The sequence below is a fragment of the Pogona vitticeps genome, chromosome 4 (assembly GCF_051106095.1).
Source record: "Pogona vitticeps strain Pit_001003342236 chromosome 4, PviZW2.1, whole genome shotgun sequence".
In the NCBI taxonomy this organism is placed as follows: Eukaryota; Metazoa; Chordata; class Lepidosauria; order Squamata; family Agamidae; genus Pogona; species Pogona vitticeps.
This window is the reverse complement of record NC_135786.1, coordinates 161179593-161207345: the sequence shown is the minus strand read 5'-3', so window position 1 is coordinate 161207345 and position 27753 is coordinate 161179593. Positions and strand designations below refer to the sequence as shown.

The window sequence follows — 27753 nt, the reverse complement described above, 5'->3', positions numbered from 1 at the left end:
AGGTGTTCAGGTATCAGACTTGAGAGCAGTGTACCCCACTAAATGAAATGTGAATTAGGAGTTAATAGGAGGAACCTCTGGACAGAGTTTATCCTAGAGTGCCTTTTCATAGATCACCTTGCGCTGTTCAGAGAGATATTGTTTGTTTATGATTGCTTGCATAAGAAATAAAGCAAAACAAAGTTTGCAGAAACTTATCCTTTTTGATGTGTCTCATAAGCAGTATTTTTCCACCAGTGAGGTTATCCGTTAATGCTGCTTGGCAGACCCATGAGCTAATATTTATTTCCTCTGCTTTCTTCCATTTCACTGTGATTTTCATTCTGGTCTTTGCCAAAAGAAAGTGATATATTTGTAGTTGTTTGCTTTTGCTAGTGGTGTAAACTTATGTAGTGATTACTATAACATACCTTCTTATTAATCCTTACTTTTCTCATGACATTCTAGCAGATCTTTCATAGTACAGTGGTGCCTCGCATTACGATGTTAATTTGTTCCAGCGAAATCGCTGTAGAATGAAAGCGTTGTAATGCGAAAATAAAAAACCAGTTGAAACGCATTGAAACCCCTTCAATGTGTTCCATTGGGCTGGAAACTCACCGTCCAGCGAAGATCCTCCATAGGGCTGCCATTTTCGGTGGCTGTCTTGCAAGGAATCCGTCCCAGAAAACAGCAGGGAGACATTTTATTTACCTGGTGACCATTTTGAAACCGCCGATCAGCTGGAGGAAAATCATCGTTTTGTGAAGAATCAGTTCCCGAAGCAGGGAACCGATCATTGCAAAGCGAAAAAAACCCATTCAGACCATCGTTTTGCGATCACAATTGTGATCGCAAAAAGATCGCCGTAATGCGGTTTCATCGTAATGTGGGGCAATCATAAAGCGAGGCACCACTGTATGTTAAATATGCCTTATCACGTAGTTTGGGAAATATTCATTTAGGGCACATAAAACATAGGGCATATAAAACAGATGGTGCCATGTTCGGCTTCAGGTCACATGCTTAATTGGGTCAGGATAAAGACTTATAAAATCTTTATCCGATCATTTCCCATGGAGTTGAATCAATTTACACAACCATTTTAGTCTTGGCCAGCCTTTCATAGTTCAGGGGGATTACATTAATAGTTTCTTTTTTTTCAAAGGGGCTGACCATAAGTAGATCAATTATCTGAATTTGGGTCATAGAGTTTGGTTGAGAAAAAAAAAGTCTGAAAAGGAGAAAGTTATCTCTCTGAACTTGCTTCTTCACTCCATCTGTCAAGTGATGAGTACCCTTTTTTGTTCTCAACATCTGCTATTCAGATGTATACTGCCATCATACAGAGGTTCAGTTCATCTGAACAAAAAGAAATCTAAGTGTGTCAATATCACTGTCAAGCATTAATGATTTCTGCAACTAGAAGAAGTGTGTCTTGTCTTGAACCTGTACTTCTTTTCAATATAATGGGGTTAAGAACTGCCACAGTAACTTTCTGGTCTGCCTGTGGAGATAGGCTCAAAGGCATGTGGTTCCACCTCCACCTCCCTAAGATCTGGGCTTTGAGATACATGGTGCCGGGTATGGGCTTTTTCTGCATGTACTGTTCTTTGGTTTCAGTGCCTGCTTAGTCCATCTGGTGAATAAACCTGCTTTTTCTATCTAGGTTTTGTGAGTGAGACCTCATGGCCACAGTCCAGCAAACATGAGCTCACATGGGTTGTGGCCCGTGGTGTTTTGGCATCAGTCCAGGCTGACATATATGACTTGTGTTGTCAGATGTGAACCCATTTTTATTCCTTGGCCACTTCTGGAAAGCCTAACTGTTCTGCTACCTCAGCTGTCTAACTATACTCCTTCCACTTGCAATATATTTAAGGAATGCATTGAAATGCATGTACATTTCATGGGTCAACACTTTCTTTAATTTATGCTTTTTATTAAATTCCACCCCCCCTCTTCTCTCCATTTGTTACTGAAGCCAGAAAGAAAACCAGGCGTTGAAAGTGGCACCGAAAGCTTGTCAAGAGAGGACAACAGCCAACTTCAGTAACCTTGCAGGGGTGAATAATGATTCAAATGGAGCAACAGCTCTTTGCTGGAAGGTGAGTAACTCTCTCTCTCTCTCTCTCATTCTTTCTGTGTGTGTGTGTGTGTGTGTGTGCATGTGCACACCCATGCACGTGCTTCTCCTTCCCAATGTAAATTACAAATTGACGAGATCAATTATATTGACTCACTTCTGTGAAATCCCTTCCCTTCCAAATTTCTTTAACACGTTAGGATTTTAAGCAGGCTTAAATGTATGCATCCCAGCAGATGCAAACTATATGCTTAAACGGAATGTCTCAAAGCATTAACTGTGACTCATTTGGGCAAGGCTGGAGTTCTATAAAACACTTTGTCAGCACCGGCCAAGCAAAGTCTTCCTGTAGGAGATGAGGCTGAAGCAGCTCTGCCACCATGTAAATGAGACAAGCTTGAGATATGATGAATCTCCTATCTCCTTTTCCTACTCAACTGACACTCGCTTTGAGGGAAGGTTGTAAATGCAAGAGAGATTGTGGTATAATTCCTCAGACTGGCGTTTTTGCCCCCCAGTCACTATTCGATTATCTTCCAAATTGCTGTGTTTCAGAGAGATAAAGATTTTTTATGGCTTGCTGACTTGAAACAACTAGAAGAGCCAGAAAGAGAGGAGGCTAACTGGCCATGCATAGTAATTCCATTGGTAAATGACAAAATCTTTGTTTGTATGACATTTCCAAAATTACTACAGAAGATGAATCTAAAATATAAAATGTCACATTTGGCATGCAAAACTATCAAAATATATTTCAGTATAAAATTCATAGAGGCGTTTAATTTAGAATGTGTTTAATAACTCAGTCTGCCTGCATCAGTAATCCTGCCTTGAGGTTTTAGAAAGATTGTCTTATTTATTCATTCACATGATGTTAATTTTCATACACACACACACACATATACGAGTGTGTGTGTGTGCGTGCGTGCGTGCGTGCGTGTGTGTGTGTGTGTGTGTGTGTGTGTGTGTGTGTGTGTGTGTGTGTGTGTGTGAAGCCAAAATATTAAGGTTAAATCTTCATTCTTAATTAAGATTTTTCTATTTTAAATGAAAATAATTGTCATTCAGATTAGTTTGTTAAGTATGGCTTGTGCTGAGAAAAACAGAAACAAAACATTCTATCTATATGGAAATATGCTGTCTTTTCCATTGGAAATCCAAAGTAGGATTTTAAAAAAGAAAGAGCACTACAGGTTTTGGTCACTACAGGTTTTGAGCCTTTGAATACTTGTCAAGTTAAACTTATTAACATACCATATGTATGCATTGGGATACCATATTATTTAATAACCATTTCTCATCATCATTTGGTTTACCTCAGAATGAATGTATGAAGGGGGAAAAACATTGTAAATGCTGCAGTATCAGAACTCTGATTTCTATAATCCGCAAAGAGATCCAAAAGAAATTGCACTTGTCTAACAACTTCTGCTTTTCCTTCCTTTAAAGATTTTAATCATCATGACTCCTGAACAAATTGTATCCAAAAGCTACCAGCCATATGACGTAATGTCATAGAAAAGAAAGTATGATATAATCCTGCCAGATCTCTCTGCCCCCTCATTTGGCTCATTGCTCATTGGCTACTGTTGCAGGGAGCTGATAACACTATGAAATCATATCATTCTTTGTTTGTCTACTTGTTGCCAGGGCAATCTTGGCTGGTGGGGCTGCAGTGATATCTTAGTTCCTTGAAAAAAAAACTGAGATATTTTGATTCAGCGCTTTGATTTTAGTATCTGTTATACAGCTGTATGAGGAAATAGCAGTATTGTTGTCTCTCCTGAAAGCAATCTTTAGTTCGATAGAGAAACAGTGGTGTATATTAAGATGTTCTATTTGACCTAAGTTTTTTGGACTGCAGTCCCCTTCCTCCACTAGGCTGCAGTCCACAATATACAGTGGTGCCTTGCTAGACGATGATAATCTGTTCCACTAAAATCTCTGTTTAGCGAAATCAGTGTCTAGTGAAAAGCATTTCCCCATTGGAATGCATTGAAACCTGTTTAATACGTTCCAATGGGGAAGAATCATCATTGTCTAGCGAAGATCGGCCATAGGAAAGCCGCTTTGCGAATCGCCGACCAGCTGTTTAAATAGCTGTTTTGCGAAGTTTAGGTCCCGAAAACACCCATTTTGCGAGCACGGAGGGAGCTGTCAAAATCGTTGTCTAGCGAAAATTGGTTTGTGAAGCAGGGACCAAACATTGTCCAGTGAAATTCCCCCATAGGAATCACTGTTTTGCGAATCGCTATAGCGATAGCAAAAAGTCAATGTCTAGCAAAAAAACTGTCATGCGGGGTAACTGTCTAGCGAGGCACCACTGTAATATGCTAGGTATGAGTTGTTGTTCTTTAAGATGCCCCAATACTCTTGGTTATTTTGCTCAGGCAGACTGACATGACTATCCCAATGGTGTGTGTTTGTGATGATGATCTAAATCTTGCAAGAGGTAGCAAAGAGAGTTAGGGAAGATCACAATTTAAAATGGAGCATCCAGAGATGGAGGAGGCAATCCCTTGGGGAAAACCATCCTCCATGTGCAAGGGGCAATGTAAACAACAGGAGGCAAAGCACAAGTGCATGTGGTATGCACAGATTTTTAATGCCTGAGCAGGGATACACTGCTATAGTTTGCCACCTGTTATAACAGGATTGTGATTGTGTGATCAGTCTTTTGTACATTTGTTTACATTTATATGCCATATTTCCTCCAGTAAGCACAAGGCTGTACACATGGTCCCCCCCCCCACTTTATCCTCGCAAGAATCCTCACTGGTAAATAAGGCTAAAAAAGAACGGATGGCCCAAAGTCACTCAGGGTGTGACTAGACAATGAGAAAGAATTGTCTCTGATCACACTGCAAAACATCGCTTTGCTGGGAGTGATATTCCTTCTGTCCATGGAGGAAATGCTCCAGCCTAGTTCTTGCTGCTGGACCACAAAAATCCAGCTCCGCCATGGATCAGTGTTGGCCTGGTCCACAATCTCACATGCAATATACTGTGTGCTTGATGGGAAATGGTTCACACTGGACTGTGCCAAAAGATATCCAAACAATGGGCTATTTCTCCATCTGATCAATGGGTTTTCATAGCTGAGTGACAACCAGAACCTAGATCTCGTAAAACCTAGTCTGGCTCTAATCATTAAACCACACTGGCTTTGAATATGTATTGTTACTGTTGTGAATCGGGAATGCTCCTCTTCTCTTTTCTTCTTCCCTTAGATCAGTTGGTCTAAAAAGTCACAGCCCATTCAGATCCAACTTAAATGCTTACGAGGCATCAAAGATAAAGTGCCACAAGGCAGCTATGTCCTCAAGGTTTCCCTACGTGGACAACTTGGTGGTCAGATCCTTTGCTGGTCCAAAGTGGAAGGTCAGCAGTGGGCTGGAACCTCACTACCAGTCAGACATGATGGAAACTTCTATGATGTGGAGATCTGTTTCGACCAAAGTGTCCATACAGTAAGTGATGTTTCATCAGTATGTTCTCTTGGCTTTGATGGTTTTTGGGGAAATTCTCTGTCAAGCTTCATATTTAATGCATTCCATCTAGCATTTTAGTGCACAGTTTGGATCAATGGAGGTTATCTTTCCTTTCCCTCCCCCAGAAAGCAATCTAACTCACCCATTTCAAAATTTCCAAATATATAATGTACCATTATCACATGGCATTGTCAGCTAAGTTTAGATTTTTGCCTGTGTGTTTCTTATCAGCTATGTAATTTGATTTGGGTAAAGTAGCTTTAGAATAATAAATGAATGAGTGGGTGTATATAAATAGATGAATGCCCAAATCCTTGCTGGAGTTTTGAGCTTCATTGACCCCCGTTTGCTAAAAAAGCAGCATTTTGGATTATTTTGGAATCAACCCAAGCACCTGCAAGGCTCAGTTTTGGAAGAAGGCATGCCTATTTCCTTTCCAGACTCTGCCATGTGGGGCAAGATTGCTGGGTGTCAAGGCACCAGCAGCATCAAGGCAAATGGCTGCAACTGGTTGAATCATTTGCTGAGGAAAGAATTTGTCCAATACATACAAGCTTCTCAACATTTCCTGTATGGTTTAATTCTTATGGAGGTATTTTTGTGAGCCTTGTATGAGAACTGAGTAATTTAAAATTATATACATGAAGTTACAACCATAATTTTTTGAATAACCAAGGAGCACAGTTGCCATTACGGGTTAGTGTGATGGTATTTTTGATGATGTTTGTACTAGCTGAACTATAACTCAGCTTTCCAGTTGTGGAAGAATGAGTGTTGCATAGTTTTTGAGTAGATACCTCATACCACTGGGGTGCTGCATAGTCTTCCACAGGTCATAGCTATTTGTGACCTCTCAGGATTCATGGATTAAAAAAACAACAGCGATCTGGAAATTTGTTTGTTTGTTTGTTTACTTTTACAGATTTGCTTCAGTGAACAAAGTGCTAATATACGGCTGTTCTCCTCCATACTTTATTTTCACAGCAATCCTGAGTTAGGTCAGGTTAAATGAGATATTGACCAGGCCCAAGTTCACCCAGTGAATTGCATGGCTGAGTGAAGATTTGAACCCATGTTCATTCTGCCAAGTCCTAAGCTAACATTCTAACTGCTCTGGCTTTCAACGGATACAATGGATGTGCACTGTCTTCAGACAAAGGTGCAAAAGCAGACCAAATTAGGGGCATTTGTTTGATGTTGGAGCAGAGACAGGGTGGAGCAAGACCACAACAAATCATTCATACCCTGTTCAGCATTCGTAGGGTTAAAAAGAGGGCCAGCAATTTGAAATGAGGAAATGGGAAACTGAAAGTGAGGCAAGGGATGGAACTGCTGGAATCAGAGGGGAAGGTAGGCGACAGCTAACTCCCTAACCATGGAGACACTGGGAAGGCCTCAGACTGAAGTGTATACATCTTTCTGCAGTTGTTTCACCAGCCATTTTAGCAGTGTTGTAGGGTGAAGAAGAAGGACATGTTATTTGGATACATTTTTCCTTTGCTCTCCCACAGCTTGGTTTCCTGAACTTTACTGAAATGTTATTTTTTAGGGTTGAGTGTATATGTGATTGTGGAAGAATGAACGTTGCATAGTTTTGAGTAGACACCTCATACCACTGGGGTACTGCACAGTCCCTCGCAGGTCATAGCTCTTTGTGACCTCTCAGTTCATGGGTTTAAACAAAAAACAAATCTGGAAATGCTGAAATAATGTCACATCCCTGGGAACGGAGTAGGTTAGAATGTCTCCTAAAGGGTACTGAGTGGGTCAGCCCTGTCCCTTGTTTGGTACATAGTGGGTAGAGGGGTTTCTGCACACTCCTAGCAGGCATTCATGCTATGTCTCTCTTCTTTTTTCTTCATTAACATCCTTACATCCCTTGGATCTGCAGGTCTAGAAAAAGTGAAAACCACTGAAATCTCTCTTAAATGCCGCAAGCATCCATAAATCCTAGTGTAATGTTCTTAACATTTAAAATGCATGGAACAGGCATTCTGTCATGTATTACCAGCATGTATTTAAAATTTTAGCATGTTGGGAAATGCAAACACTTTTGGCAAATCATACTTTGTAACATTTATAGCATTTTTATGGCCAGTGAATTACTGTCCTCATGCCCTGCACTTGGACTTCCCATGGACACCATGAGAAACAACATGTGGAGCAGACAGGCCTTTGGTGTGTTTCAGTTTGGCTGAGCTCATGTTCTTCTATGATCCAGTCTTCAGCATCCCTGCCTTACTGGCTGCTATTGAAGAAAGTTCCTATGTCTGCACTGTAATGTCTTTCCATGGACATTTCACAAAGCTGGGTTGGTACTTGAGAACCCAGACAGCTTTCTTCAACATGTCTAAAGTCAAGAAGACACCCTGTTCAAATGCAGGGGTTTGTGTGTGTGGACTGGGGACATTAAGCGAACATTGAAGCATGTGCACCACCTTTTTGCTTTATTAAAGGGTATGCCAACCATATCACTTTACTCCAAGACTGGAATTCAATCAAGATTTCTTGCTCCTTTCCCTTTCCTTTTCTTTTTTGGGACTCTTATTTTTTCAATTCTCTTCCACTATGAATGTCCAAAAAAAATGAAATAAAATAAAATAAAACTGGTCAAATTGTCAATCTGGGCTTAGAGTGGACCTGAAATGGAATGTGCAGTTGTGCCAGCAATGGCAGTGGAGATTATTGCAAAACATACTTTGGATTCTTGTTATGTAAGTCAATTAATCCTCAGCTGTACCTTTAATCTAACTTGTTTTAAATGTTATTCCAGAAACAGAGAAAGATGGAAGTAAGTTAAAAGTATTGCTATGTTCTTGGGATTTGTTACAGGGCAAAATATCAGGCAGTTAATATGAAAGACAGAGTGTTATTTTCACTGGCAATAAAAGAGAGATTGGGGTACAATATAAATAAGGTAAAATAAATTAAAGACATGCATGCCTGATCTTGAAAGACAATATGGTTGTAACTAATACTTTAGACTATTGTTCCAGAATACCATATGCTTCCAAAAATAATAGCTCTCTGATGTCAGCAAAGTTAGTGTCAGCATAGGTTACCTACTACATACAAAATGTATTGGCTCTGTGTACTACATCAGCCTTAAGGAATAATCTGACTTAATCACCCAACCTTTCTCTTCAAATATTTTTGGTTAATTGATCAGAGTTCTTTCCCCAGGCTCACTGATTCACTTTCACCGCCTCCCTTTCACTATCCTCATAGTTTATTTGCTGCATTTAATGATATATGTGAGCCATGTTAGGTGCTTCTTTAGTGGAAAAGCAGGGTAGAAAGAGAAATAGCAATGGTAATCATCACCATCATCATTCAAAGTCCAAACTAACAGACACCTTGAACATAACACACCAGACATAGTAATAATAGAATGAACAAATGTCTGGATCATTGACATTGCAATTCCAGGGGATGCAAGAGTTGAAAATAAAGAATTGGGAAAACTAACAAAATACAGAGATCTGGCTTGTGGACATCTCGCTTGTGGATGAAACACACTTCAGTGGTCCCCATCATCATTGGGACTTTGGGAACAATGACAAGAAATTTCATAAAGTATTATATGCAGGTGCAGATCTCAGAAATAACACCATCAGAGCTACAAAAATGGCAATATTAGGAACAGCATACATAATGCACTGATATTTAACAGATACATAGTTTTAGGTTAAAACTTGTATCTGTTATATAATACCAGTCAATCTGTCTACTATTTTAATTGACTATGCCTGGTGTATCATCATCATCATCATCATCATCATCGAATAACAACAATAACAATAATAACAACAGTAATAATTCATGTTGGGTATGTTTGTACCATGGCATAAAGCACAAATGGGAAGGGAGTTTAACTTGATCTGTGGAATGTCTGAGGGTAAAAAGCCAATTCAGTTTTGAGCCACTATATTTATTATCAAATTCAGACTGAGTGGACTTCGTAGCTAGCAATTTCTCTTCCTCTTAGACTCATGCCTTTGAACTCTGGTATATGTCCTTCGTATAACCAAGCAAGTGCCATGTGCCCATTTCTTTAGTGTCAATGCTTGTGAGATCAAAGAGAAAGGCTTTACCCACTGCAGAAGCCAGATCATGGAACATTACTTTTAAAACCAATTTTTTTGTTCAGCTCATTACTGTGAGGCATCATGGGGTCCTCCTCCTCCTCATCAATGGTTTGACTGCAGAAGCAGCACAGTACATTAGATGGTTACCAAAGTGTCATCAATGTTGTTATACACACCGTACACCTACACTTATGGGTCACTGCAGTGTACAGTCACAGTCTCAGTACTACTTTCTGTCCACTTTATCTAGGAACACCCAGCAGCTGGGTATAAAAATAAAATATCTTTTACCATTGTAATGCATGGTGTTTTCCCTCCATGAATGAGAATAATCCATGGAAAATTCCATGCCCACTGCCATGCATTATAGCCATGAACAGATATGTATTTTACACCAAGCTTCTAGATATCTACATTAACTAGACTCAGTTACTTGAAGAGGTGATAATGATAATGTAATAAATACCACAATACTAAAAGGGCTTCCTTACATGGTTAAAGATTAAGGAGAGTGGTAATGATAATATGTGGACAATGTTACCTGTCCGTGGGTAGTGGGAATAAAGCTTCAACAGACTGTTCTATTACTTCTAAAAAGTAACGTTATTGGGTCTCACCACTAGGAAAAATAAGGAGTAATCATAACGATAATGATGTTTAACATATTACCTCCAAGTTCTCTCTCATGCCACTTTATTAAACTTGCATCAACTGCAATACTGGAATGCAGCAATTTGTCATCATTAATTTCTAACCCTCTACCATGCGTTTATTTATTATTTAAAATATTTATAGCCTTTCTCCTCAAGAGGACCCAAGGCGGCTAACAGTATTAAAAGCTTAAAAAATTATTATAGTCTTAAAAACAATTAATCTGAAACAATAGCAAAAGGGATAGGTAAAAAGCAATTCTAAACACATTAAAAACAACAAAAAGGCTGCAACTGCATTTGAAGCCTACCTGAAGAGAAAATCTTTGCTTGCTTGTGAAAGGAAAGGAAAGCAAACGGGGGGGGGGGGGGGCAGACTAGCCTCCTGTGCAAGGGAAGCAGTGAAGGAGAGGGCCCTCTCCTGTATCCTTACCAAATGCACCATGAGAAGGGTGGAACTGAGAGAAAGTCTTCCCCTGATGACCTTAACGTCCAGGCAGGCTCATATACAGTAGGGGGATGCAGTCTTTGAGATAGCTTGGGCCCAAGTCATCTAGGGCTTGTCAGTCAACACAAGCATCCTCCATCACACTGCAGTTTTGTAAGTTGATATTCTGTTGGGAATATATGGATAAGCTACATGTGTCCAGCTTTTCTCACACTAAAACGAAAACAAGTCTTAATATTTAAGTAATTGCAACATTTCTGTGAACATGACAGCTTTGAATCCAATAAGCATCCATTACAAGGATACCATAGTTGCAGAAGTGCTGGTCATAATTTGGAGAACCTTGTTTGGCTGTTCTAAGGTCCATATTGTAGCATTACAAATATTTTTGTTTGGAAGAAACTATGGGTCTAACTACACAATGAGGAAAATGCAAATGAATCCACTGTGCAGTCGCACCCAAGAAGTCAGGTTTCCCTGGGTTAATTCATTTCAGCCAACCACACAGGAATCAGAGGAAGGAGAGGATGAAATCAGTCTTGTTTGCAGCTTGTTAACTGTTTGGATCTTCTCCTGCTCACACTTGATGCCTGGCTCTACTTTAGTCTTCCCTTCTCTCTCCACTTCTTTCTTTCTTTCTTTCTTTCTTTCTTTCTTTCTTTCTTTCTTTCTTTCTTTCTTTCTTTCTTTCTTTCTTTCTTTCTTTCTTTCTTTCTTTCTTTCTTTCTTTCTTTCTTTCTTTCTTTCTTTCTTTCTGTTTTATTTTATCTTATTTTAAAGACTAGCTGTCCTAGTACTAAGGCACCTGGCCAACCAAAGGGGGGTAAAGAGATCAAGGAGTCAACAAAGAGAAAGGAGGAAGTTTTAAGGTAGCTCTGCTCTAACTGTGGTCTCTGCAGATCTAAAACTTCCTTCTTTCCCCAATTCCTTATTTTTTTCTTTTTCTTTCTTTTGGCCAGCCAACTGCCCTAGTACCAGGAAAGCAAAACAAGGAAGGAAGAAAGGAAATGGGAAACAGATCCAGAAATCTTGTATGTTAAGGAGATAATACAAATGACAGTCAGTCTCCCTGATGCCCCTCCTTTTTCACTCCTAGTGTAACTGGCTGGACTGGTTTTAAATACACCACTGTTTCCCCCTGCCCAAGTAATCACACCATCTGAACCAATGTGAATGCATTCAATTATTTAAAAAAAGTAGAAGCCCCAGCACCAGAGGACAAAACTATGGATTTGCTCCAAGCTCATTCCCATTGACTTCTGCATCATGTATTCAACTGAAAAAAAATCAGACCATCCCAATCCTGGAACATTGCTGGAATTATTTGTCAATGCAATTGAACCCTTAGGCAGTAATATGTAGTTAATTGCTAAAACAGCACATTTGCTCAAGTAGATCACTTCAGAGAAACGTGTTGGTCCTCAAAGGTGAAGTAGACTTCCTTTCAAAGCAACAGATAATATATCTGGAACTTTCAAAGCTTCAGAAAGGAATTTGGAGCTTTAGAAAGAGTGTGCAAGTAATCTCATCTTTCTATGTGCACAGAGCCACTTCCCTGATGGTCCCTAATATGCATTGTAGTTTAAACGAGATACTGTCCAAAATGGAGAAAAATGCAAAGCTGTAATAAAACAGTTGATATACCATTTATTTGATCAATGTGTTGAATAAGCAGCACATTCTGTAATGTATATCACCATGCCAATTTGTATTTTGTTTCTGTCTTTTATTATATTTAATAACTTTTTTAAAAGGAAGGAGATCTTGGTTGTGCTATCTATCTATGCAGAAATCCATCCATCTATCTGAATATATACCACAGGCTATGTCAGCTTTCCAGTGCTGTCTTTTCTTTGAAAAGGTATAGCCTGTACACAGCCTTACCCATTTCATATGCCTATAAAGTTCAGAGTTGCTGATGGGAAGAGATTCATATCTCTTTAGATTTTTAAAGAATATATTACCACAATTAATATTTATGGGTCAATGTGGCAACGTAGGAATGTTGTAAGACTAGCTAGATACCATTTTGCTTTACTTAAGGGAAAGCCAGGGAGAATAAAATGGCAACTTTTCAAATATGACATTTAATCCATGCATGTAAATCAAACTGTGGGAAGAATCTATTATTCATTATTAAAAGGGCACCATATTTTTATTATACTGAAAATGAAACCCAAATGCTGTGAAAAATTTAGTGGCTTCTCTGGAAGTTTCAGGACACTTATCATCCAGTCATTGAGCTGGTGCTAGCACTCATTTTAAATTATAGCTACCAAAATAATAGGCTTAAAAGTTTTGGGCCAAGAAAGGAGTGGAAGAGAAACATGATCAATTTCACTCCAAAAGGTAAATTTATTTTTTAATGTAAGGTTTCTTAAAAATCATATCACAGTGCAGTTCACCGGTAATGTTTGGAATGAGATCACTATGAGAAATATAGTTCATATTCTTATCATTATTAGTCACACCCACAATTTTTTGCCCGAAGTACTTTCTGAAAGCTACATATATCAGAATCTGATTAACATGACCTAAGGTAGTAGTTCTTAAAATATGATGAGACCAACATTTCCTGAGCCTCTTTTTCTCTGTGTCAGCATCTGACTAGGAGCTAAGATACTTTTAATAGCAATACAATGCAGTACTAGTAGCTAAGCTACAGGAATACATAGAGAGAGGGTGGGGGAGAGACTTACCCTACAAGATGTGCATAGGAAACTTTACATAAGTTAAAAGTATGCATTTGGAATGGTGTGAAGAAAAGATTGGTCATAATATAATACTACCAGCGTTCTTTTTGAAATGAGGAAGACCTCCAGTGCAATGGTAAGCATACCTATGCACACACACACACTCTCACACACAAATTCAGCATTCCTTGTAAAAATAGTTCCTTATGTATTTCCTTTGCCATTATCTTCCCATCCCCACTGTACTATACGGGCTATAACACCATTATTCTAATCATTTATCTCCATTTGCATGCACTAACCCTGAGCAGCAACATGAAGTAATGCAGAAAGCAACAGAAGAATATGATATAGTAATTTGAAATATTAAAATGCCCAAAGATTCCTAATCCAGAGCCAGATATTCACATCTGTATTGATGTGAATATCTGAGTCACCAATTGAGATAGTAACAGCCAAAGAACTATATGTGCCAAGAATGTTGAGGCAACTTTCTACCCAGTGGAAGCTTATGCTGTGAAGAATGGGCGAGAGAATTTATGACAGAGGTTCTTATATTCTTCACAGCACAAGCTTCCACTAAAGACCTGTATATTAAAGACACTAACCTCACAATGTTTAATACCTACCGGCTTTCTTACCAATTAACCACAATTTCTGTATTTTGATATATGCCTTGATGTCATGTATAAATATTTGCCATGCTATATCTCCTTCTCTTATGTCTGATGAAGTGGACTTGTCCACGAAAGCTCACATTAAAATAATATAAAAGTTAATCTTTAAGGTGTTACCACTTTTTTTTTACTTTTTATTTTGTTTTCATCTATAATGCTATGGTTAAGGTATTATTAGAGTCTGGTAAAGATTCCATACAGCTTAGTGTCTGACCAAAAATTGCTGGATAGCTCATTGGCTGCAGAGTCAGAGGCTGAGAGTTCAGTTCCCCACTGTGCCTCCTCGACAGACCTGGACTTGATAATCCACAGGGTCCCTTCCAGCTCTGCAGTTCCATTATTATTATTTATTATTATAAGTAGATATGCAGGTAGGGTAGCTACTTGCACATCACCCAAAATGATAGTAAAAGACAGCACCAATTTACTTAAAATGGCCTATACAGTACTAAGTTATATGTACAGATGCAAAATTGGGAGTCATATTTATATACAGAATTGCAGTACATCTCATGCAAGTGGGAAAGACAATCACTAGGTAACTTGTGTGTATGATGCCAGGCCAGCAGCAGCCTGTTCCCTCAGATTCCAGGGCCAAAATCTGAGACCAGGGAGCAAGCAGGTCTTGTGATGGCAGACTCTTGTGAAGTTATAGAGGTGGTGCAGGCAGGGGTTGAGAGGAAGTTCTGGTGCTTGACTCCGTGAGTTGCTCCAAATCGTGCAAGGGATCTGATGGCAGTGGGGGAAAAAGGCAGGTGTGAAAGGAGGAAAAGTGGGAAGAGCATCAGTGGATGCATGCATGCATGCACTTGGGCTGCCTGTGTCTTATGTACTAACCCCATCACACTGAGCCAGAGCACACTTCTTCAGCTGAGAATTAGTGAGTTCCTGAAGTTTAAAGTCACTTTCTTCTCTTTCAGTGCTCCCCACTCAGAGAAGGTCCTTGAGATTTCAGTCCGTGCCCTAAGAGACGACTACTTGGGTGTTTGCTGAGTCTGCTGGCCTGGTGCTTACTGCCCAGGAGGAACTTAAAGGCCCCAGATCTTCCTCCTTATAATTTTTTAAAAAATCTTTAAATCAGATTTGGATTAGACAGCCCTTCAAGTAGAAGGCATGTCCAAAAGCTGGAGTTACCTGCTAGTCCTTCAGAAGAGGAATGTCCTCCCTGAAAATGGGCAGATGGACATTGTAGATGGAAAGGAAGGCTGCGTTTACCTCCTAATGACCAACCATGAAACAAAGCAGGCCAGTTTGTAATATAAGGATGTAAGAGTCTTCATGTTATGACAAATAGATGTCTTTTGAGCATTTACCAAATGTTTGCTTCTAATGACGCCCTCGATAGCATCCAGTTGAAAACTTAGCATTCTAATGAACTGCAAGGATGAATTCCATGAGACTGAAGAGAAGTGTAATTCAAGACGGGTCATTTCTAAAAACACCTTGAGATGTTTCCTTTGAATAATCTCAAATATGAAGCTTATGCAAACAGGATACTTTATCAAATTATCAGAGGCCATCTGTGGTTTCACTTTGAGGAATAATTAGAGAATCCCTCAGTTGCTTTAAAAATCATTGATACTGTAGAATAGCAGATCATTATTTATTACTGCTTTTCAGTGGGCATGAGTTCTCAAACTTTGTCAGATCTTGAAGCCTTTAACATAATGCATATGTAGCGCATGTTCTTTTACTTGGAAATAAAACATGCTTTGATCTCTCCACTTCCCCACATTACCCCACTCCGACTTTCTTTCAGTGAGGCCAGGTTGCAAAGCTTGGCCCAGACATAAAATGTTCAGAAGAACCCAAAGCCGGTGGTGTGAGCAAAATAATTCGGTCGAGGTTAACAACACTCATAGCTTACGTTGCTCTTCCCTGCTGGTCACAGAAGAGAAGCAATATTGGCAGCAGATGTGTTGGGCAATTGGCACCAGATGCATAGGCCAAAGCACACAGGATGCAACAATTATTCTCCTGTTATCTGAAAAGACAAAGGGTGATATTTGTTGGTCTTTACACCCATTTCCACTGCAATGCCTGTGAAATTCACACTCTCTAGTCACCTAGGAATATGCTGGACCAAGGAGGTGTTGGGACCCTGTTGAGAAGAGGGTTTGTTCTTACACTGCTTTGACCTTGAAATTGTTTCTGGACCTGTAGCTGTATCACAGGCAAACTAGAGGTGGCAGGAGAGAGCAGACCTCTGAGAGACATATTCCTAAAATACAGCCAGACGAATGAAAATGGCTCAGAATTTGACCGAAACAACAACAAAGGAACAGAGCTTCAGAAAACTATAGTTATGGATTATAACTCACAGAATCGACCAATTATAATATTTTGGCAAGGTTTTCTGTTCAAAATGTCCTTTTTCTTTTATTTTTACTCCTGTCAAAGGAATATATATATATATATGGAAATGGAAAGCACCAAGGTGGTACCATTTTTCCTGTTGAAAATTTCCTAGGCATCTATGGGATCAAGAAAAAAAATCAAAGGAGAACCTTGTGGGAGGAAAAATAGCTGGAAAAACCATATCCTCCAGTGCTTCTTCCACAGGGTGATGAAAAATACAAATCTGAGCATTTAGTATCTGCCAGTGAACATTTAATTTTAGAATTAATTTGGTTCACCAAAGTCAGTGGTGACTGTTGTGATTTTCCCTTCAGTTGGTAGCATGAGGAACACCTCATTATTTGATTGCTTTATTTACTTACTTGATTTCTGAAACCAAAACACTGAAAATTCAAATAAAGCAAGGAACAGAACCATTCAGTAAAACTGGCACCCTTTAACCACAGTTAAAATTAAAGGGCAGAAAAACACAAAAGCCAGACAAAACAGGTTGGTGTTCACTGTTCGAAGGAAAACAAGAAAGGAGTCTCCATCAACTACTGTAAGAGGAATTTTGAGTGGCATCACATTTGAGGCACTACTCTTAAGAACACTATGTCTCAAGTACCTACCAATAGGTGGAGGGACATATGGCAAGGCCTGCAGGGATAACTGTGATTAAAGATAAGATGGAAAAAAGATGACTCCTACTATTTACTGTTTTGTAGGCCAAAGCCTACATTTTTTGTCCTAAGACTGGAAGCTGGTCAAGTTGTTCCAAGATGGGTGTACTCCTAATTGATTTTCTTTTCTTCTAAAATGTATGCCATGGGTCCTTTTCTTAACTTCATGAGGCATTATATTGGAAAATATTAAGGGATATTGATTTATGTTGTATTCAGCACATTCACAGTGTATTGAAAGGTGAATTGATTCACATTTGCTTCCTTTGGCTTTCATTGCATTTTCCTTCCATTGTTTTTGTCTTCATTAGCTTTAATTTTGTCATAAGCTTTGGATGAAAGTCTGCATCGTTTAATCTGCCATAGTATTGTGTTCCTTGAAACAGTAGCTACCACAGTTTGTTCATTAGTTAGTTTGCAGTTCATTAATGAAGAATATGATTTCATGGGATGAACTGTCGACCTGAAAATCTTACTTTGAATCCTTGGAATATTTGTATTTTAGTGGTTGTTGTTCTATATTAGGAATGATTGGCCATAAATTCAGTAATACTGAAATTTGATTGTATAGTTGTGCTGTACAGGTTTGGGATTTGCTAGATGCTGTTCTAATTGAATGGCAGATGTTCAAAAATCACATCTTTATGTGAACTGGGGCTTTGTCATTTTGGGACTGTAAAAATAATGGGCTTTGTGCAATACCCTCCTAAGTTCAGCTCCTGGGGAAAAAACAAAGAAGAAAAGTAGAGATTTAAAGATTTTTCTTTTCTTTTTTAAAAAATACCAAAAATGGTGATAAGCCTGAGAGCAAGTTGGACTTCTAGATAGCTCACATCAGAGAAAATTCCCCCAGCTGAACCTGCTAATTTGAAATATCAAAATAGATTTAGTTCTCTTTCTCTTGAGTGTTTCCGTATTGAAATGATGTGGCATATGGGGAAGTAAAATATATGACAATGAAACGGCTATAAAGCAGTTGATTTCAGAAATAGTGTCAAGTGATGATTTCAGCTCAATTTACTGTAGCTTTAAATCGGTTAAATGGAACACTACTCAGTACAAAGAAAGAAAGAATCATGTGCCTTCATTCTCCCTTGTTGCCTAACTTGTGGCATCTTGTAAAGGTGAATACATTGAACAAAAAATAATTGTTTTAGGGTAAGGCCTATTTCAGGCCAAGCTATTCTACCGAATACATCATGTGACCATACCACTCTTGGTTCCACTGAGGAAAACTTCCACTGTAACTGTGGAACAACACTACCTCATAGGAAGGGAAGGATTTGCAGATCCAAATCAGCAGCAGATTTAGCTTGTTTTCCCACTGCTGGCTTCCAAAAACAGATTGAGGCAAGCAGAAAAGGCAAGCACCCATCTGTAGTAAATATTTTTGAAATCAGCTTTTTTTAAAAAGGGAGAGAGTGTAAACCATCTGTCATTGAATTCAGTAAAGGAAGGCATATTTTAAATTAAGCACATCACACACACACTTAGGAGATAGGAACCAAACACCTGGATTAAAAATACATTTTGGTAACTAATATTTTAAACTTTCCCCTAGGTTATTTAATATCTAATGTCTAACCTATCTAATGTCATCAAAGCAAAGAGAGCACTAATTATAAAAACCAGGAAGAGTAATGTGGCAACTATGAGTATAAGACTAGCTAATTTTTATTTTTCTTAAGCTGCCATGTGTCCAAGCCCATTTCTTCAGATGAACAGAGTGGCCATTACATTCATCTGAAGTGTGATTGGATACACAAATGCTTATAAAAAAATAAAAACTAGTTAGTCTTACTACTGCTACATTACTTTTCCTGGTTTTCATTTAGTTACAAAGTGAACACAGTTCCCTATTACATTATATTTTATTAATTACAGAATCTCCCTTCCAGTTATAAGCTAAATGTTCCATCTCGTTTTACCCTATGTGAGAATCAAATGCCACAATTTTGCCAAGGCAGCAGTTTCTGGGTGGAACCAGATATAGGCTTACATCTAGCATCTTCCTTCCTCTGCCTGCTACAGCTCTCAAAGTCCTCTGAAAACTAGCTGTGAATGGTTTTCCAAGTGCTCCTAAATATGTTTTTTGAATTTACAAGGAGCTGCAGTGGAAAAGGAAAAATAATTGCATCCTGATTGTTTTTTGGTTTAGCTGTTCTACCAGTAAAAGGCAAGCACAGAATACTGCCAATATATCACCAGTCCAGGGGATTCTTCACTGTGGCCAATGACAGAGTTTTTTTAAACATAATAACGAGACATCTGCTTAAATCTGAAGCTATTTTGTGGCATTCTTTAATGTCTTTGAGGAATGGGAGCATGTGTGAAATCTCCATTTACAGTACCTTTAGCAAGTGGCGGAGAATCTCAGATAATGGTTGTTGTGGGTTTTTCGGGCTCTTTGGCCGTGTTCTGAAGGTTGTTCTTCCTAACGTTTTGCCAGTCTCTGTGGCTAGCATCTTCAGAGGACTGCACTCTGTGCTCTGGTGCTGTCCTCTGAAGATGCCGGCCACAGAGACTGGCGAAACATTAGGAAGAACAACCTTCAGAACATGGCCAAAGAGCCCGAAAAACCCACAACAACCATCAGATCCTGGCTGTGAAAGCCTTCACGAATACAGTTTCAGATAATTTCCTTTTTCTTTCCCTCTTCTGTTAATGCTCTTTACTATTTGTTAGAATAGCAGTGTTTGGGGGTGGGATATTGTTACCGTTCCAAGCCCCTCCAAGTAAACATTCCAATTGTTTCAAAGCAACACTTCTATTTTCTATTTCTGAATAATTATTATTTACCTTTTTAGTCACAGTAACAAATCTGAATGCTACAAGCTGCTAGCTTGTGGTGCAAAATACAGATCCGTCTTATTTCCTCAGTACTTGCAATGGAACATGAATCAACTCTTGGACCATGTGATATTCTCTTGCCATCATTTCCTGAGGGCACACCTTGCTACCATTAAGAGTAGCTAAAATGTTACAGTTACATAGCAAAAGGAATAGGATTGTGCATTATTAAGACACAGTTGCCATGGAGTGAAGTTATACCTTCATTGCTTGGACCCAGGGAATAAAGACACGTAACTGTTATTTATAACTGGTTACTTCCAAGCTCTATGTATGAGTTATATGATCTGATGATCACAAAATTGGGTTTCTAGGAAATTATAAAGGCAATTTAAAGGTGCTCACATTTTTATGAGGATTGGTTGCATCAGGGAAATTTTAAATTTATTAGAGACCAAATGTTTTGGAAAATAAGTTATATAGTAAGCCTGACTAATAATGTTTCAAAAGCTTCAGCAGGAGAGCCCTTTGATGTGACAAAGGAACTATAACTGATCATCTTCTATGTCATGGGATAGTACAGCCATATACCACCTTTAAGCACGGAGAACATCTTATAGTGAAAACATGGAGCTCCATGTGTGTATTGTATTGCTTGTGTTTTGAAGATCTGCACTGGGCAGAGTTTCACAAACCACATTAGTGTACAAACAAATGTTCTTTCCTGGAAAAGAGAAAATGAGACAAAGGCAACTTATGGAATCTATATGATTTCAGGGAGCATCAGCTTGTCAACATTAAAATTAAATGCCTTCTCATACCTGTCTGTTCAATACGTTTAGATTTAAAAATAACTCTCCACTATTAATTTAAAAAATGGAACTTTTGGTGGTGTGTTTGATTTAGAAGGATCAGATTAGTGGGACTGGCCTACAACGTTTCCCTCAAAATTTGTGTGAAGTTTAATGTAGTAAGATGTACTGTATATTTTATTAAAGTTTTTTTCACTAATGGTTTTCTGGAAATGCATTGACATAATGTCAAAGGATCATATTGCTGACCGCTTGTTTTTTTTCTCCTCCAAAAGGATGTTCCAGCCAGAAAGGATGGGACGCCTGGAGAGATACTTCTATTTGAGCTCTTTCTTCTTCGTGGGACTAACACTTGTATTGACCAAGTTGTGGGCTGGGGAGCTTTTCCCTTATGTAACAACAATTTGGACACAGTGGAGGGGAAGTTTAAATGTCCCCTGCTCAGAGGTCACTGCAACTCTAAAATTGATAGGTTCCAAAAAATTGAAAATCTGATTTCTTCTGATTTGGACCATTGGCTATGCAATCTCTATTTTCAGGTTGGTATGAAGTAGCTTTAATCATTTACGTTCACAGAAGCTTCTTAGGGATGCCTTCCTTCTGTACTCCCAATAAATGTTATCAATTTGTTAAAACACATTTTTAATGGGTATAGTTTTTATGTATTTTAGAAATGAAGACAAGGTTTTAAAGAAACATGGATTCATATTTAAGAGCAATGAGGAAAGGAAAGAGTTGATATGCCTGAAGGTTCATTTCACTTGACGCTTCTCCTTGAGGCTGGGAATTTTTCCAGCAATGAACACCCTCTTGAAAATGTGCAGTGGCTAAATTTAGCTGTAATGTAGTATTTAAAACTGTAAGACTTGAGAATTACTTTCAATTTTGAACTTCAAAGTTAGCGTTGAGACCCATTGAGGCTTGTGGCTGTGGGGAGTAATTGAGTCATTGGATTCACAACTTGATGGACAGTTGTGTTTTTAAATTACTGTGCTGCACACTGAGCACATTTAGGACAGGAATTATGCGAATTAAGAAGAAACTAATGACTGTGGGACCCCTGCAGTGGGAGTTCCCAGAGAATCCTAGATCAACACTTCTGATTGAACATTGGAGAATATTAGTAGAATAATTTTGCATATGGCTGACCTATTCATATAACAGGGCTCTCTCTTATCAGATAATTAAACTTCCACGGTATTCGGATGAACAGAAGGAATATGAGCCAGGTCTACAGGCTTCTTCAAATCAGCTTGTTTTTGCAAGTATTGCTGAGAAGAATGATGTTTCAAAGAAGGAAATAACAGTCAGACTACAACATGATGAATTAAAAAGTCATTCAAGATGCTCTTTGGCATCACTGAAAGGTTAGTTACTTATTTCTTTAAAAATTAGCATCATTTAGTACATTCCTATACAGAAGGGATACATATTCTTTCTGGGTCCCAAGCCCACATCAGGTACTGGTTGAGTTGCCAAAGTTTCCAGGGGCTTTGCATATATGGATATGCTTGCATCTTCGCCCTCACTTTTCAGCATGCTGTCATCCCAAGTGATTTCCCAAAGAACTTGCTGTTTTCCTGCTACTAGAAACAGTGAGCAAATTGCACTTCTGGGATGCAGAAAATCTACCATCCCAGTCGGCATAGCTGTGGGAAAAAGTGGGTGGAACTCAGTTGGCTGTGGAGCACCATAAGGAAGAGCTGAGACCCAGGGTTGATGTACTCCCACCACACAGGAACTGTTCTACTATCCTTCATTTTGAGAGACTCATCCTCTCCATGAGGAGTTATCAAAGATACTTCCCTAAGTATTCAGCGCTTATAAAGGAACAGAATTACTTCAGTGCAAAGACAATTAATGTACAACTCCCACTCCACGAGTGACCTCTCAATGGTGCAAATACCTGTCGTTGCAACAGTCATGTCTGCTGTGAGAGAAAACGCTCTATTCCTAATTCAGTAGTGGAGGATGTTCTTATATATGATAGATCGTTCCCCATGATGTAGTCATGACTTTGAGTTTTAAAGTAGCATCACACCATTGATGGTAAGTGGTTCTTCATCCAACTCCCATAGCTTGATCATCTCCACAGCATAACCATAAAACAATACTGAAAATCTTGGCAGACAGTAAGACATGTGTGGATGTCAGTGTGGAAAGTGACTGTTTCTGGAAGGAAGGTGCCATCCGGCATTGGTGCCTCCATCAAGTCAAAAGCCCTACAGGCATTAACAAGAGAGGCGCTTCTCATTTCTCTTTTCCATAAGAAGATTTAAACAATACTTTGCAAGCAATGAGGAGTCAGAATGGGTATCTGATTTTTATCCAACCCTGAAAGCACATGCGTGGTCATAGGCAAACTGCACAGTCCCAAGGCATCTGCAGAAGAAGAGAATGGTAAACCACTTCTGAGTATTCTCTACCTGGAAAATCCCGAAAATGGTCACATAAGTCAGAATTGACTTGACAGCACATGATTATTTGATTTGAAATCACATGTGTCAATACAGATGCATAGAAGAAGGAGAAATCTGTGTGACGGACAGGTGAGCAATCATCTTTGCATAGTTCTATAGGAAATATGTTATATGCTGAAGCCTTACATGAACACATATATATTCCCTACCCTACAAAGGCTGACACAACAAAAATCACGAAGAATAATTTTCTGTATCGTTTGTATTTATTTATTTACTTGGAGCCTTCTTTAAAGATATTATTAGCTGTTAATATCCCCCATGGGTTTGTTTTCTAATATATATCGGTGCCCTGCTACAGTATGCTGTTTCTGCTGGTGATGTGTTGCTAAGAGATTTAATAATGGGCAAACAAACACAACATGTGGTAATCCATTTCAAATTAAAAGTTTATTAAATGCTAGCTTGATGACTTTCTGGCTATTTACAATTAAAGGAGTAAACCTTAGGGAACTGCAGAACACGTGGTGAGTGTTGCCGTTTCCAACAGAACAAATGCATTTATGATCTGCAGCAAGCTGTTGATCATGGATACATTCTATAAACCCTTTATAGTCTCTTAAGACACAACATAAAACTATGCTAAAGTGGCATTAATGTTGAGACACACAAACTGGAAAACTTAAGAACCTAATGAGAATTGTGCTTGCTCTTTAACAAAACCTACTACAAATATTCTAACAACCACCAATGAATTGGAAACACCATTGGATTAGAACACAGTTGAGGCAGTAATATGAATACATTTTGCATCTTGATTGCACCCATGCACGGAGCATTAATATGCATGATTAAATAATATGCTCTTCCTTGTTAAAGCTCTTTTTGCATGGGCAAGTTTTGGAACATGGGAGGAAATGGTATGGAGAAGTAGCTGGTAGGCAGTAGAATGAGCTGGCCCTGGGCAAACCTATTAAGAACCATATCTAAATTTAGGGGTGGATAGGATGGAGCTTCGAAAAGGTCAGGGGTTTCATTGTGGGAGAGTTCATTTCTGCCCCCCTTTTGCCCAGTACAAATGAAAGTGAAATCACAAGTTATATCATGTGTTCTTCTACCCCATTCCTACAATAAATGGCCCTCAGACTCCTGGCAATCTACTGTAAAAAATTTTTAACTTGGACATTGTGATGTTCCACCCAGTGTTCCCTGTTTGTTTTTCCCAAACCAAGGTTCACTCTGGTGACATTTTCTCTTTCATCCGCTGCCACCAGTGGATATCCTTATCCACACTTGCACAATACTTGAATCAGACACTTGCTGCCAACATGTTTATTTAGGTAGTATTTGATTCACAGATGTTCTCTTTAATCATTGTATAGAATCACTCATTAAAACTTCTTATCGGGTTACACGTTCAACTCTTCATTTGTTTTATTATATCTATTCACTTTAACCAACTTATTAATAATATCAATTCTCTCTATCTATCTTAACTATTCAATTTCTCTCCCCCACACTCTCATTCTCTCTTTTCCTTCTCTCTTCATAACTCTTTCCAACTGTCTCTAACTGCCTAACTGACTCCACCCCTCCTGTCCTCTCATAGGTTCCTGCACTTGAGCTTCAGCTATGATTGACAGGAGTGACGTGGGCATTCCGTCACAGACATTTATTTGGAATTTTATGTATGTATCTATTTCAAATACTTATAACCCACCCTATATTAACCATACCATGCCTAGTCTGACTTCAATCCAGATAAATGTGCATGGGATTTCAGAATCACAATAGTCAATGTTGAGACCTATATTACACAAAGCTAGGCTTTCCACAGCATTTTGTCTTTGGGTCCACATTGTACAGAGACTAGGTTCCAAAGTTTGGATTTTTTCCCTAAAAATGTTTAAATTTTATCCCTTCTCTCCTGAACTGACTTTCAATTTAATTAGGTGGGAGTGATATGTAAAATAATTACAATCTTGTGTCAGCTTTTTCTATAGTTTAGTCAAGAGAATCAGATGATTAACAGGGAGACTTGGAACTAAATATTGCTCTGTGTGCCTATGCATTGAGGAGAATGATCAGCCCGGGACAGGAGTTTTGCCGTGCTCCTCAGTACGCTATGATAAATGATAATTGTTTGTATTCTTCTGGATGGCTAAAGCAATTTCACTTGTGTAAACCAGCACAGACGTGATTTGAAAAACTTTGAATGAAACTGGATTTCCCCTGATGTGTGGTCACAACCTTAGTTTCCTTCAATATCGTTAAGAAAAAACTTGATTGAGAGAGATATAATTTTCATTCCACTCCCAGCCAAAAAATCTCCCACAGAAGCTACTATGTGATACGATATAAGACACATCCCCTGCCCACAGGCTTCCGATCTTCAAAGGTATGCCAGAAAGGGGAAAAGGAGAAAGCACATAATCTTCCAACAAGGTTGATGAAGTGGCCATGCTTCCCACATCATCTCTGTCTGTTATAGCCTAATGGAATAATTGCCAGTGATAACAGCTGAGGGAGGAGCTCAGCACAGACAACCTTTCAGTAGGGCTGATGGTAACACCTGTGCACTTCTATTGTCTCATGAGATTCATTTGTCCCTTGCTTTCATCACAAGTTCTTTTTCATATGTTCTTCTACTCATGAGGGCTTTATGGATGTGAAACTCCTTACACTTCCATCTTGGCAGGTAAACAAGGGAGGAAATTTCTTTTTTTATTACTCAACAAGATTTCTTAGCAGGAGATATTCTAAAAAGTATTTCTCAGTGGAAGCTGCACAGAATCAGAGTTCAACCATGTCTTGCACAACACACTCTGCAAGAAGTATAGAATGTGCTGCTGCTCCTCCCCTCCCTTGCATCCTTCAGCTCAATTAGCCACTCATCAGGCCCAGTGTACTCGCTTCCTGCACCTCCTCCACCGATCATTCTGTCCTGGCAACAGCTCAGGGTGATCTCTCACTCAGGCAAAGGGGTGGGGCAGAGAAGTCTGTGGTTTTGCTCATGACTGGGAGATTAGCTGAGGAAGTGGGGAAAAAAAGCAAGCTGGACCTGGTAAATGGTTGGTTGGGCCATAGGAGACAGAAACTGGACAAAATGGATGAACTGGTCCATGCCCATCTCTACTTCCCACAATGTCTCTGCAGCAGTCTGTAAACATACTACTGTTTCACTTTAAGAAAGACTGGCTGATCATTAAAAATGTTGCAAACAACTCATACTACACATCTGAAAAATCAAAGCAACGAGGCACTACCAATTTGGCTAATTAATGCATTCTGAGCAAGACACACACTGGTGGAAATCCTATTGTTTAGCATAGTATATTGCACTAGAGTAGGCCCACTGAATCAATAGGGATTTCATGAGTCAACTCCTCCATCACTATACTGAAGTAAGTCAGAACTAAAGTCAGTTCATTTGAATTAATGGAACTGATGGAGAACTTGACTCAACACTGTTGATTTAATGGGCGTATTCTAGATCAATTTACTATGCTACACAACAGTATTTCAGCCGCTGCCTGAAAATTTCTCCACTCAATGTCTGCATAAATCCAATGTCCTTTCCCTTTGAGAAGCAGAAGCACACACATAGCAGGCACCAAAAGACTGGCTGATTGTTTCAAAAGTGGTAAACAACGCATCTGATCCTTCTGTTTCTTGGAAATCCACACAATAGCAGCAGCTATGTAAAATTCAATAATTTGGACAAGATATGCAGTTGACATGATAATTGCTTATTGATATCACTGGAAGCTGTCTCCTGTGGAATGGCAAAGAGAAAATTCTGCAATTCTTTGTGAGTAGAAAAGGAAGAATTTACATCTTTAAGCATTTACATCCACAAGCATTACTTGTTTTTTTAATGCACAATAGAACTTTCCCAGAGGAAGCTTGATTGTTTGCACAGGAACACATGGTATTTTTGTGCGAGGAATTAGAAGTGATCATAGGAAGAAAAAAAAAAGTAGATTGATTTGCTCTAAGGCTCCAGACAGGAAATCTTGCATGAATTAGGATTTTTTCTCATTGAGGACTTATGATTCCTCGAGAAGGCAAAATTTCGTGGAAACTTGAATGTTAGCAACATTTCCTTACAAAGCAAATGGACAATACATTTTTGTGACAAGTTCTTTGTAATGAAGAGTGTGTGGGGTTTTTTGTTTGTTAGTTTTATGTATTTTTAATTATTGCGTGGAGCATCATCTTATCCAGGTGAAACTATTTCCCTGTCTAGACCAGTAAAGATTGTCTTGATTGGCCAGGATCTCACTCAGAAATTTCCCATCACCTGGGCCCTGGTACTTTGAACTGGAGGTGCTAAGAATTAAACCTGAGGATTTTCCAGAACTTGGAAACATTAGTTTAATTTAGGACATAAGCATAGATTGCTGGGGAATTTTGGGAGTTGTAATTCAAGAAATAATTTCTCCACACTTTGGACCTTTCTACCAATGAGATACTATGTCTCCTTGGGGATGCCTGTGTTTCCTGTTCCATTCTCTGCACTGTAGTTTTGTGGAAAACATTCATCTAGATTTTCAGAGAAGTAGCCACATTAGTCTTTCTTAACATAGTGGCAAAAGG

The 27753-nt window shown here is 38.9% G+C and overlaps 1 protein-coding gene and 1 long non-coding RNA gene across 2 annotated transcripts in view; one reads left to right on the top strand and one right to left on the bottom strand.

The window, feature by feature from the left end:
* The window catches only part of LOC144589216 (uncharacterized), a 641777-nt gene that overhangs the window by 476306 nt on the left and 137718 nt on the right, over window positions 1–27753 (bottom strand). The window lies entirely within an intron of this gene.
* The window catches only part of LOC110080853 (uncharacterized), a 124548-nt gene that overhangs the window by 69614 nt on the left and 27181 nt on the right, over window positions 1–27753 (top strand). The window contains exons 8-10 of the mRNA XM_078391731.1: window positions 1964–2087; window positions 5296–5535; window positions 21010–27753. The exon at window positions 21010–27753 is cut by the window's right edge and continues 27181 nt beyond it. Coding sequence (XP_078247857.1) covers window positions 1964–2087; window positions 5296–5535; window positions 21010–21288 — 643 coding nt within the window. The 3' untranslated portion in view covers window positions 21289–27753. The remainder of the gene's footprint in view (window positions 1–1963; window positions 2088–5295; window positions 5536–21009) is intronic.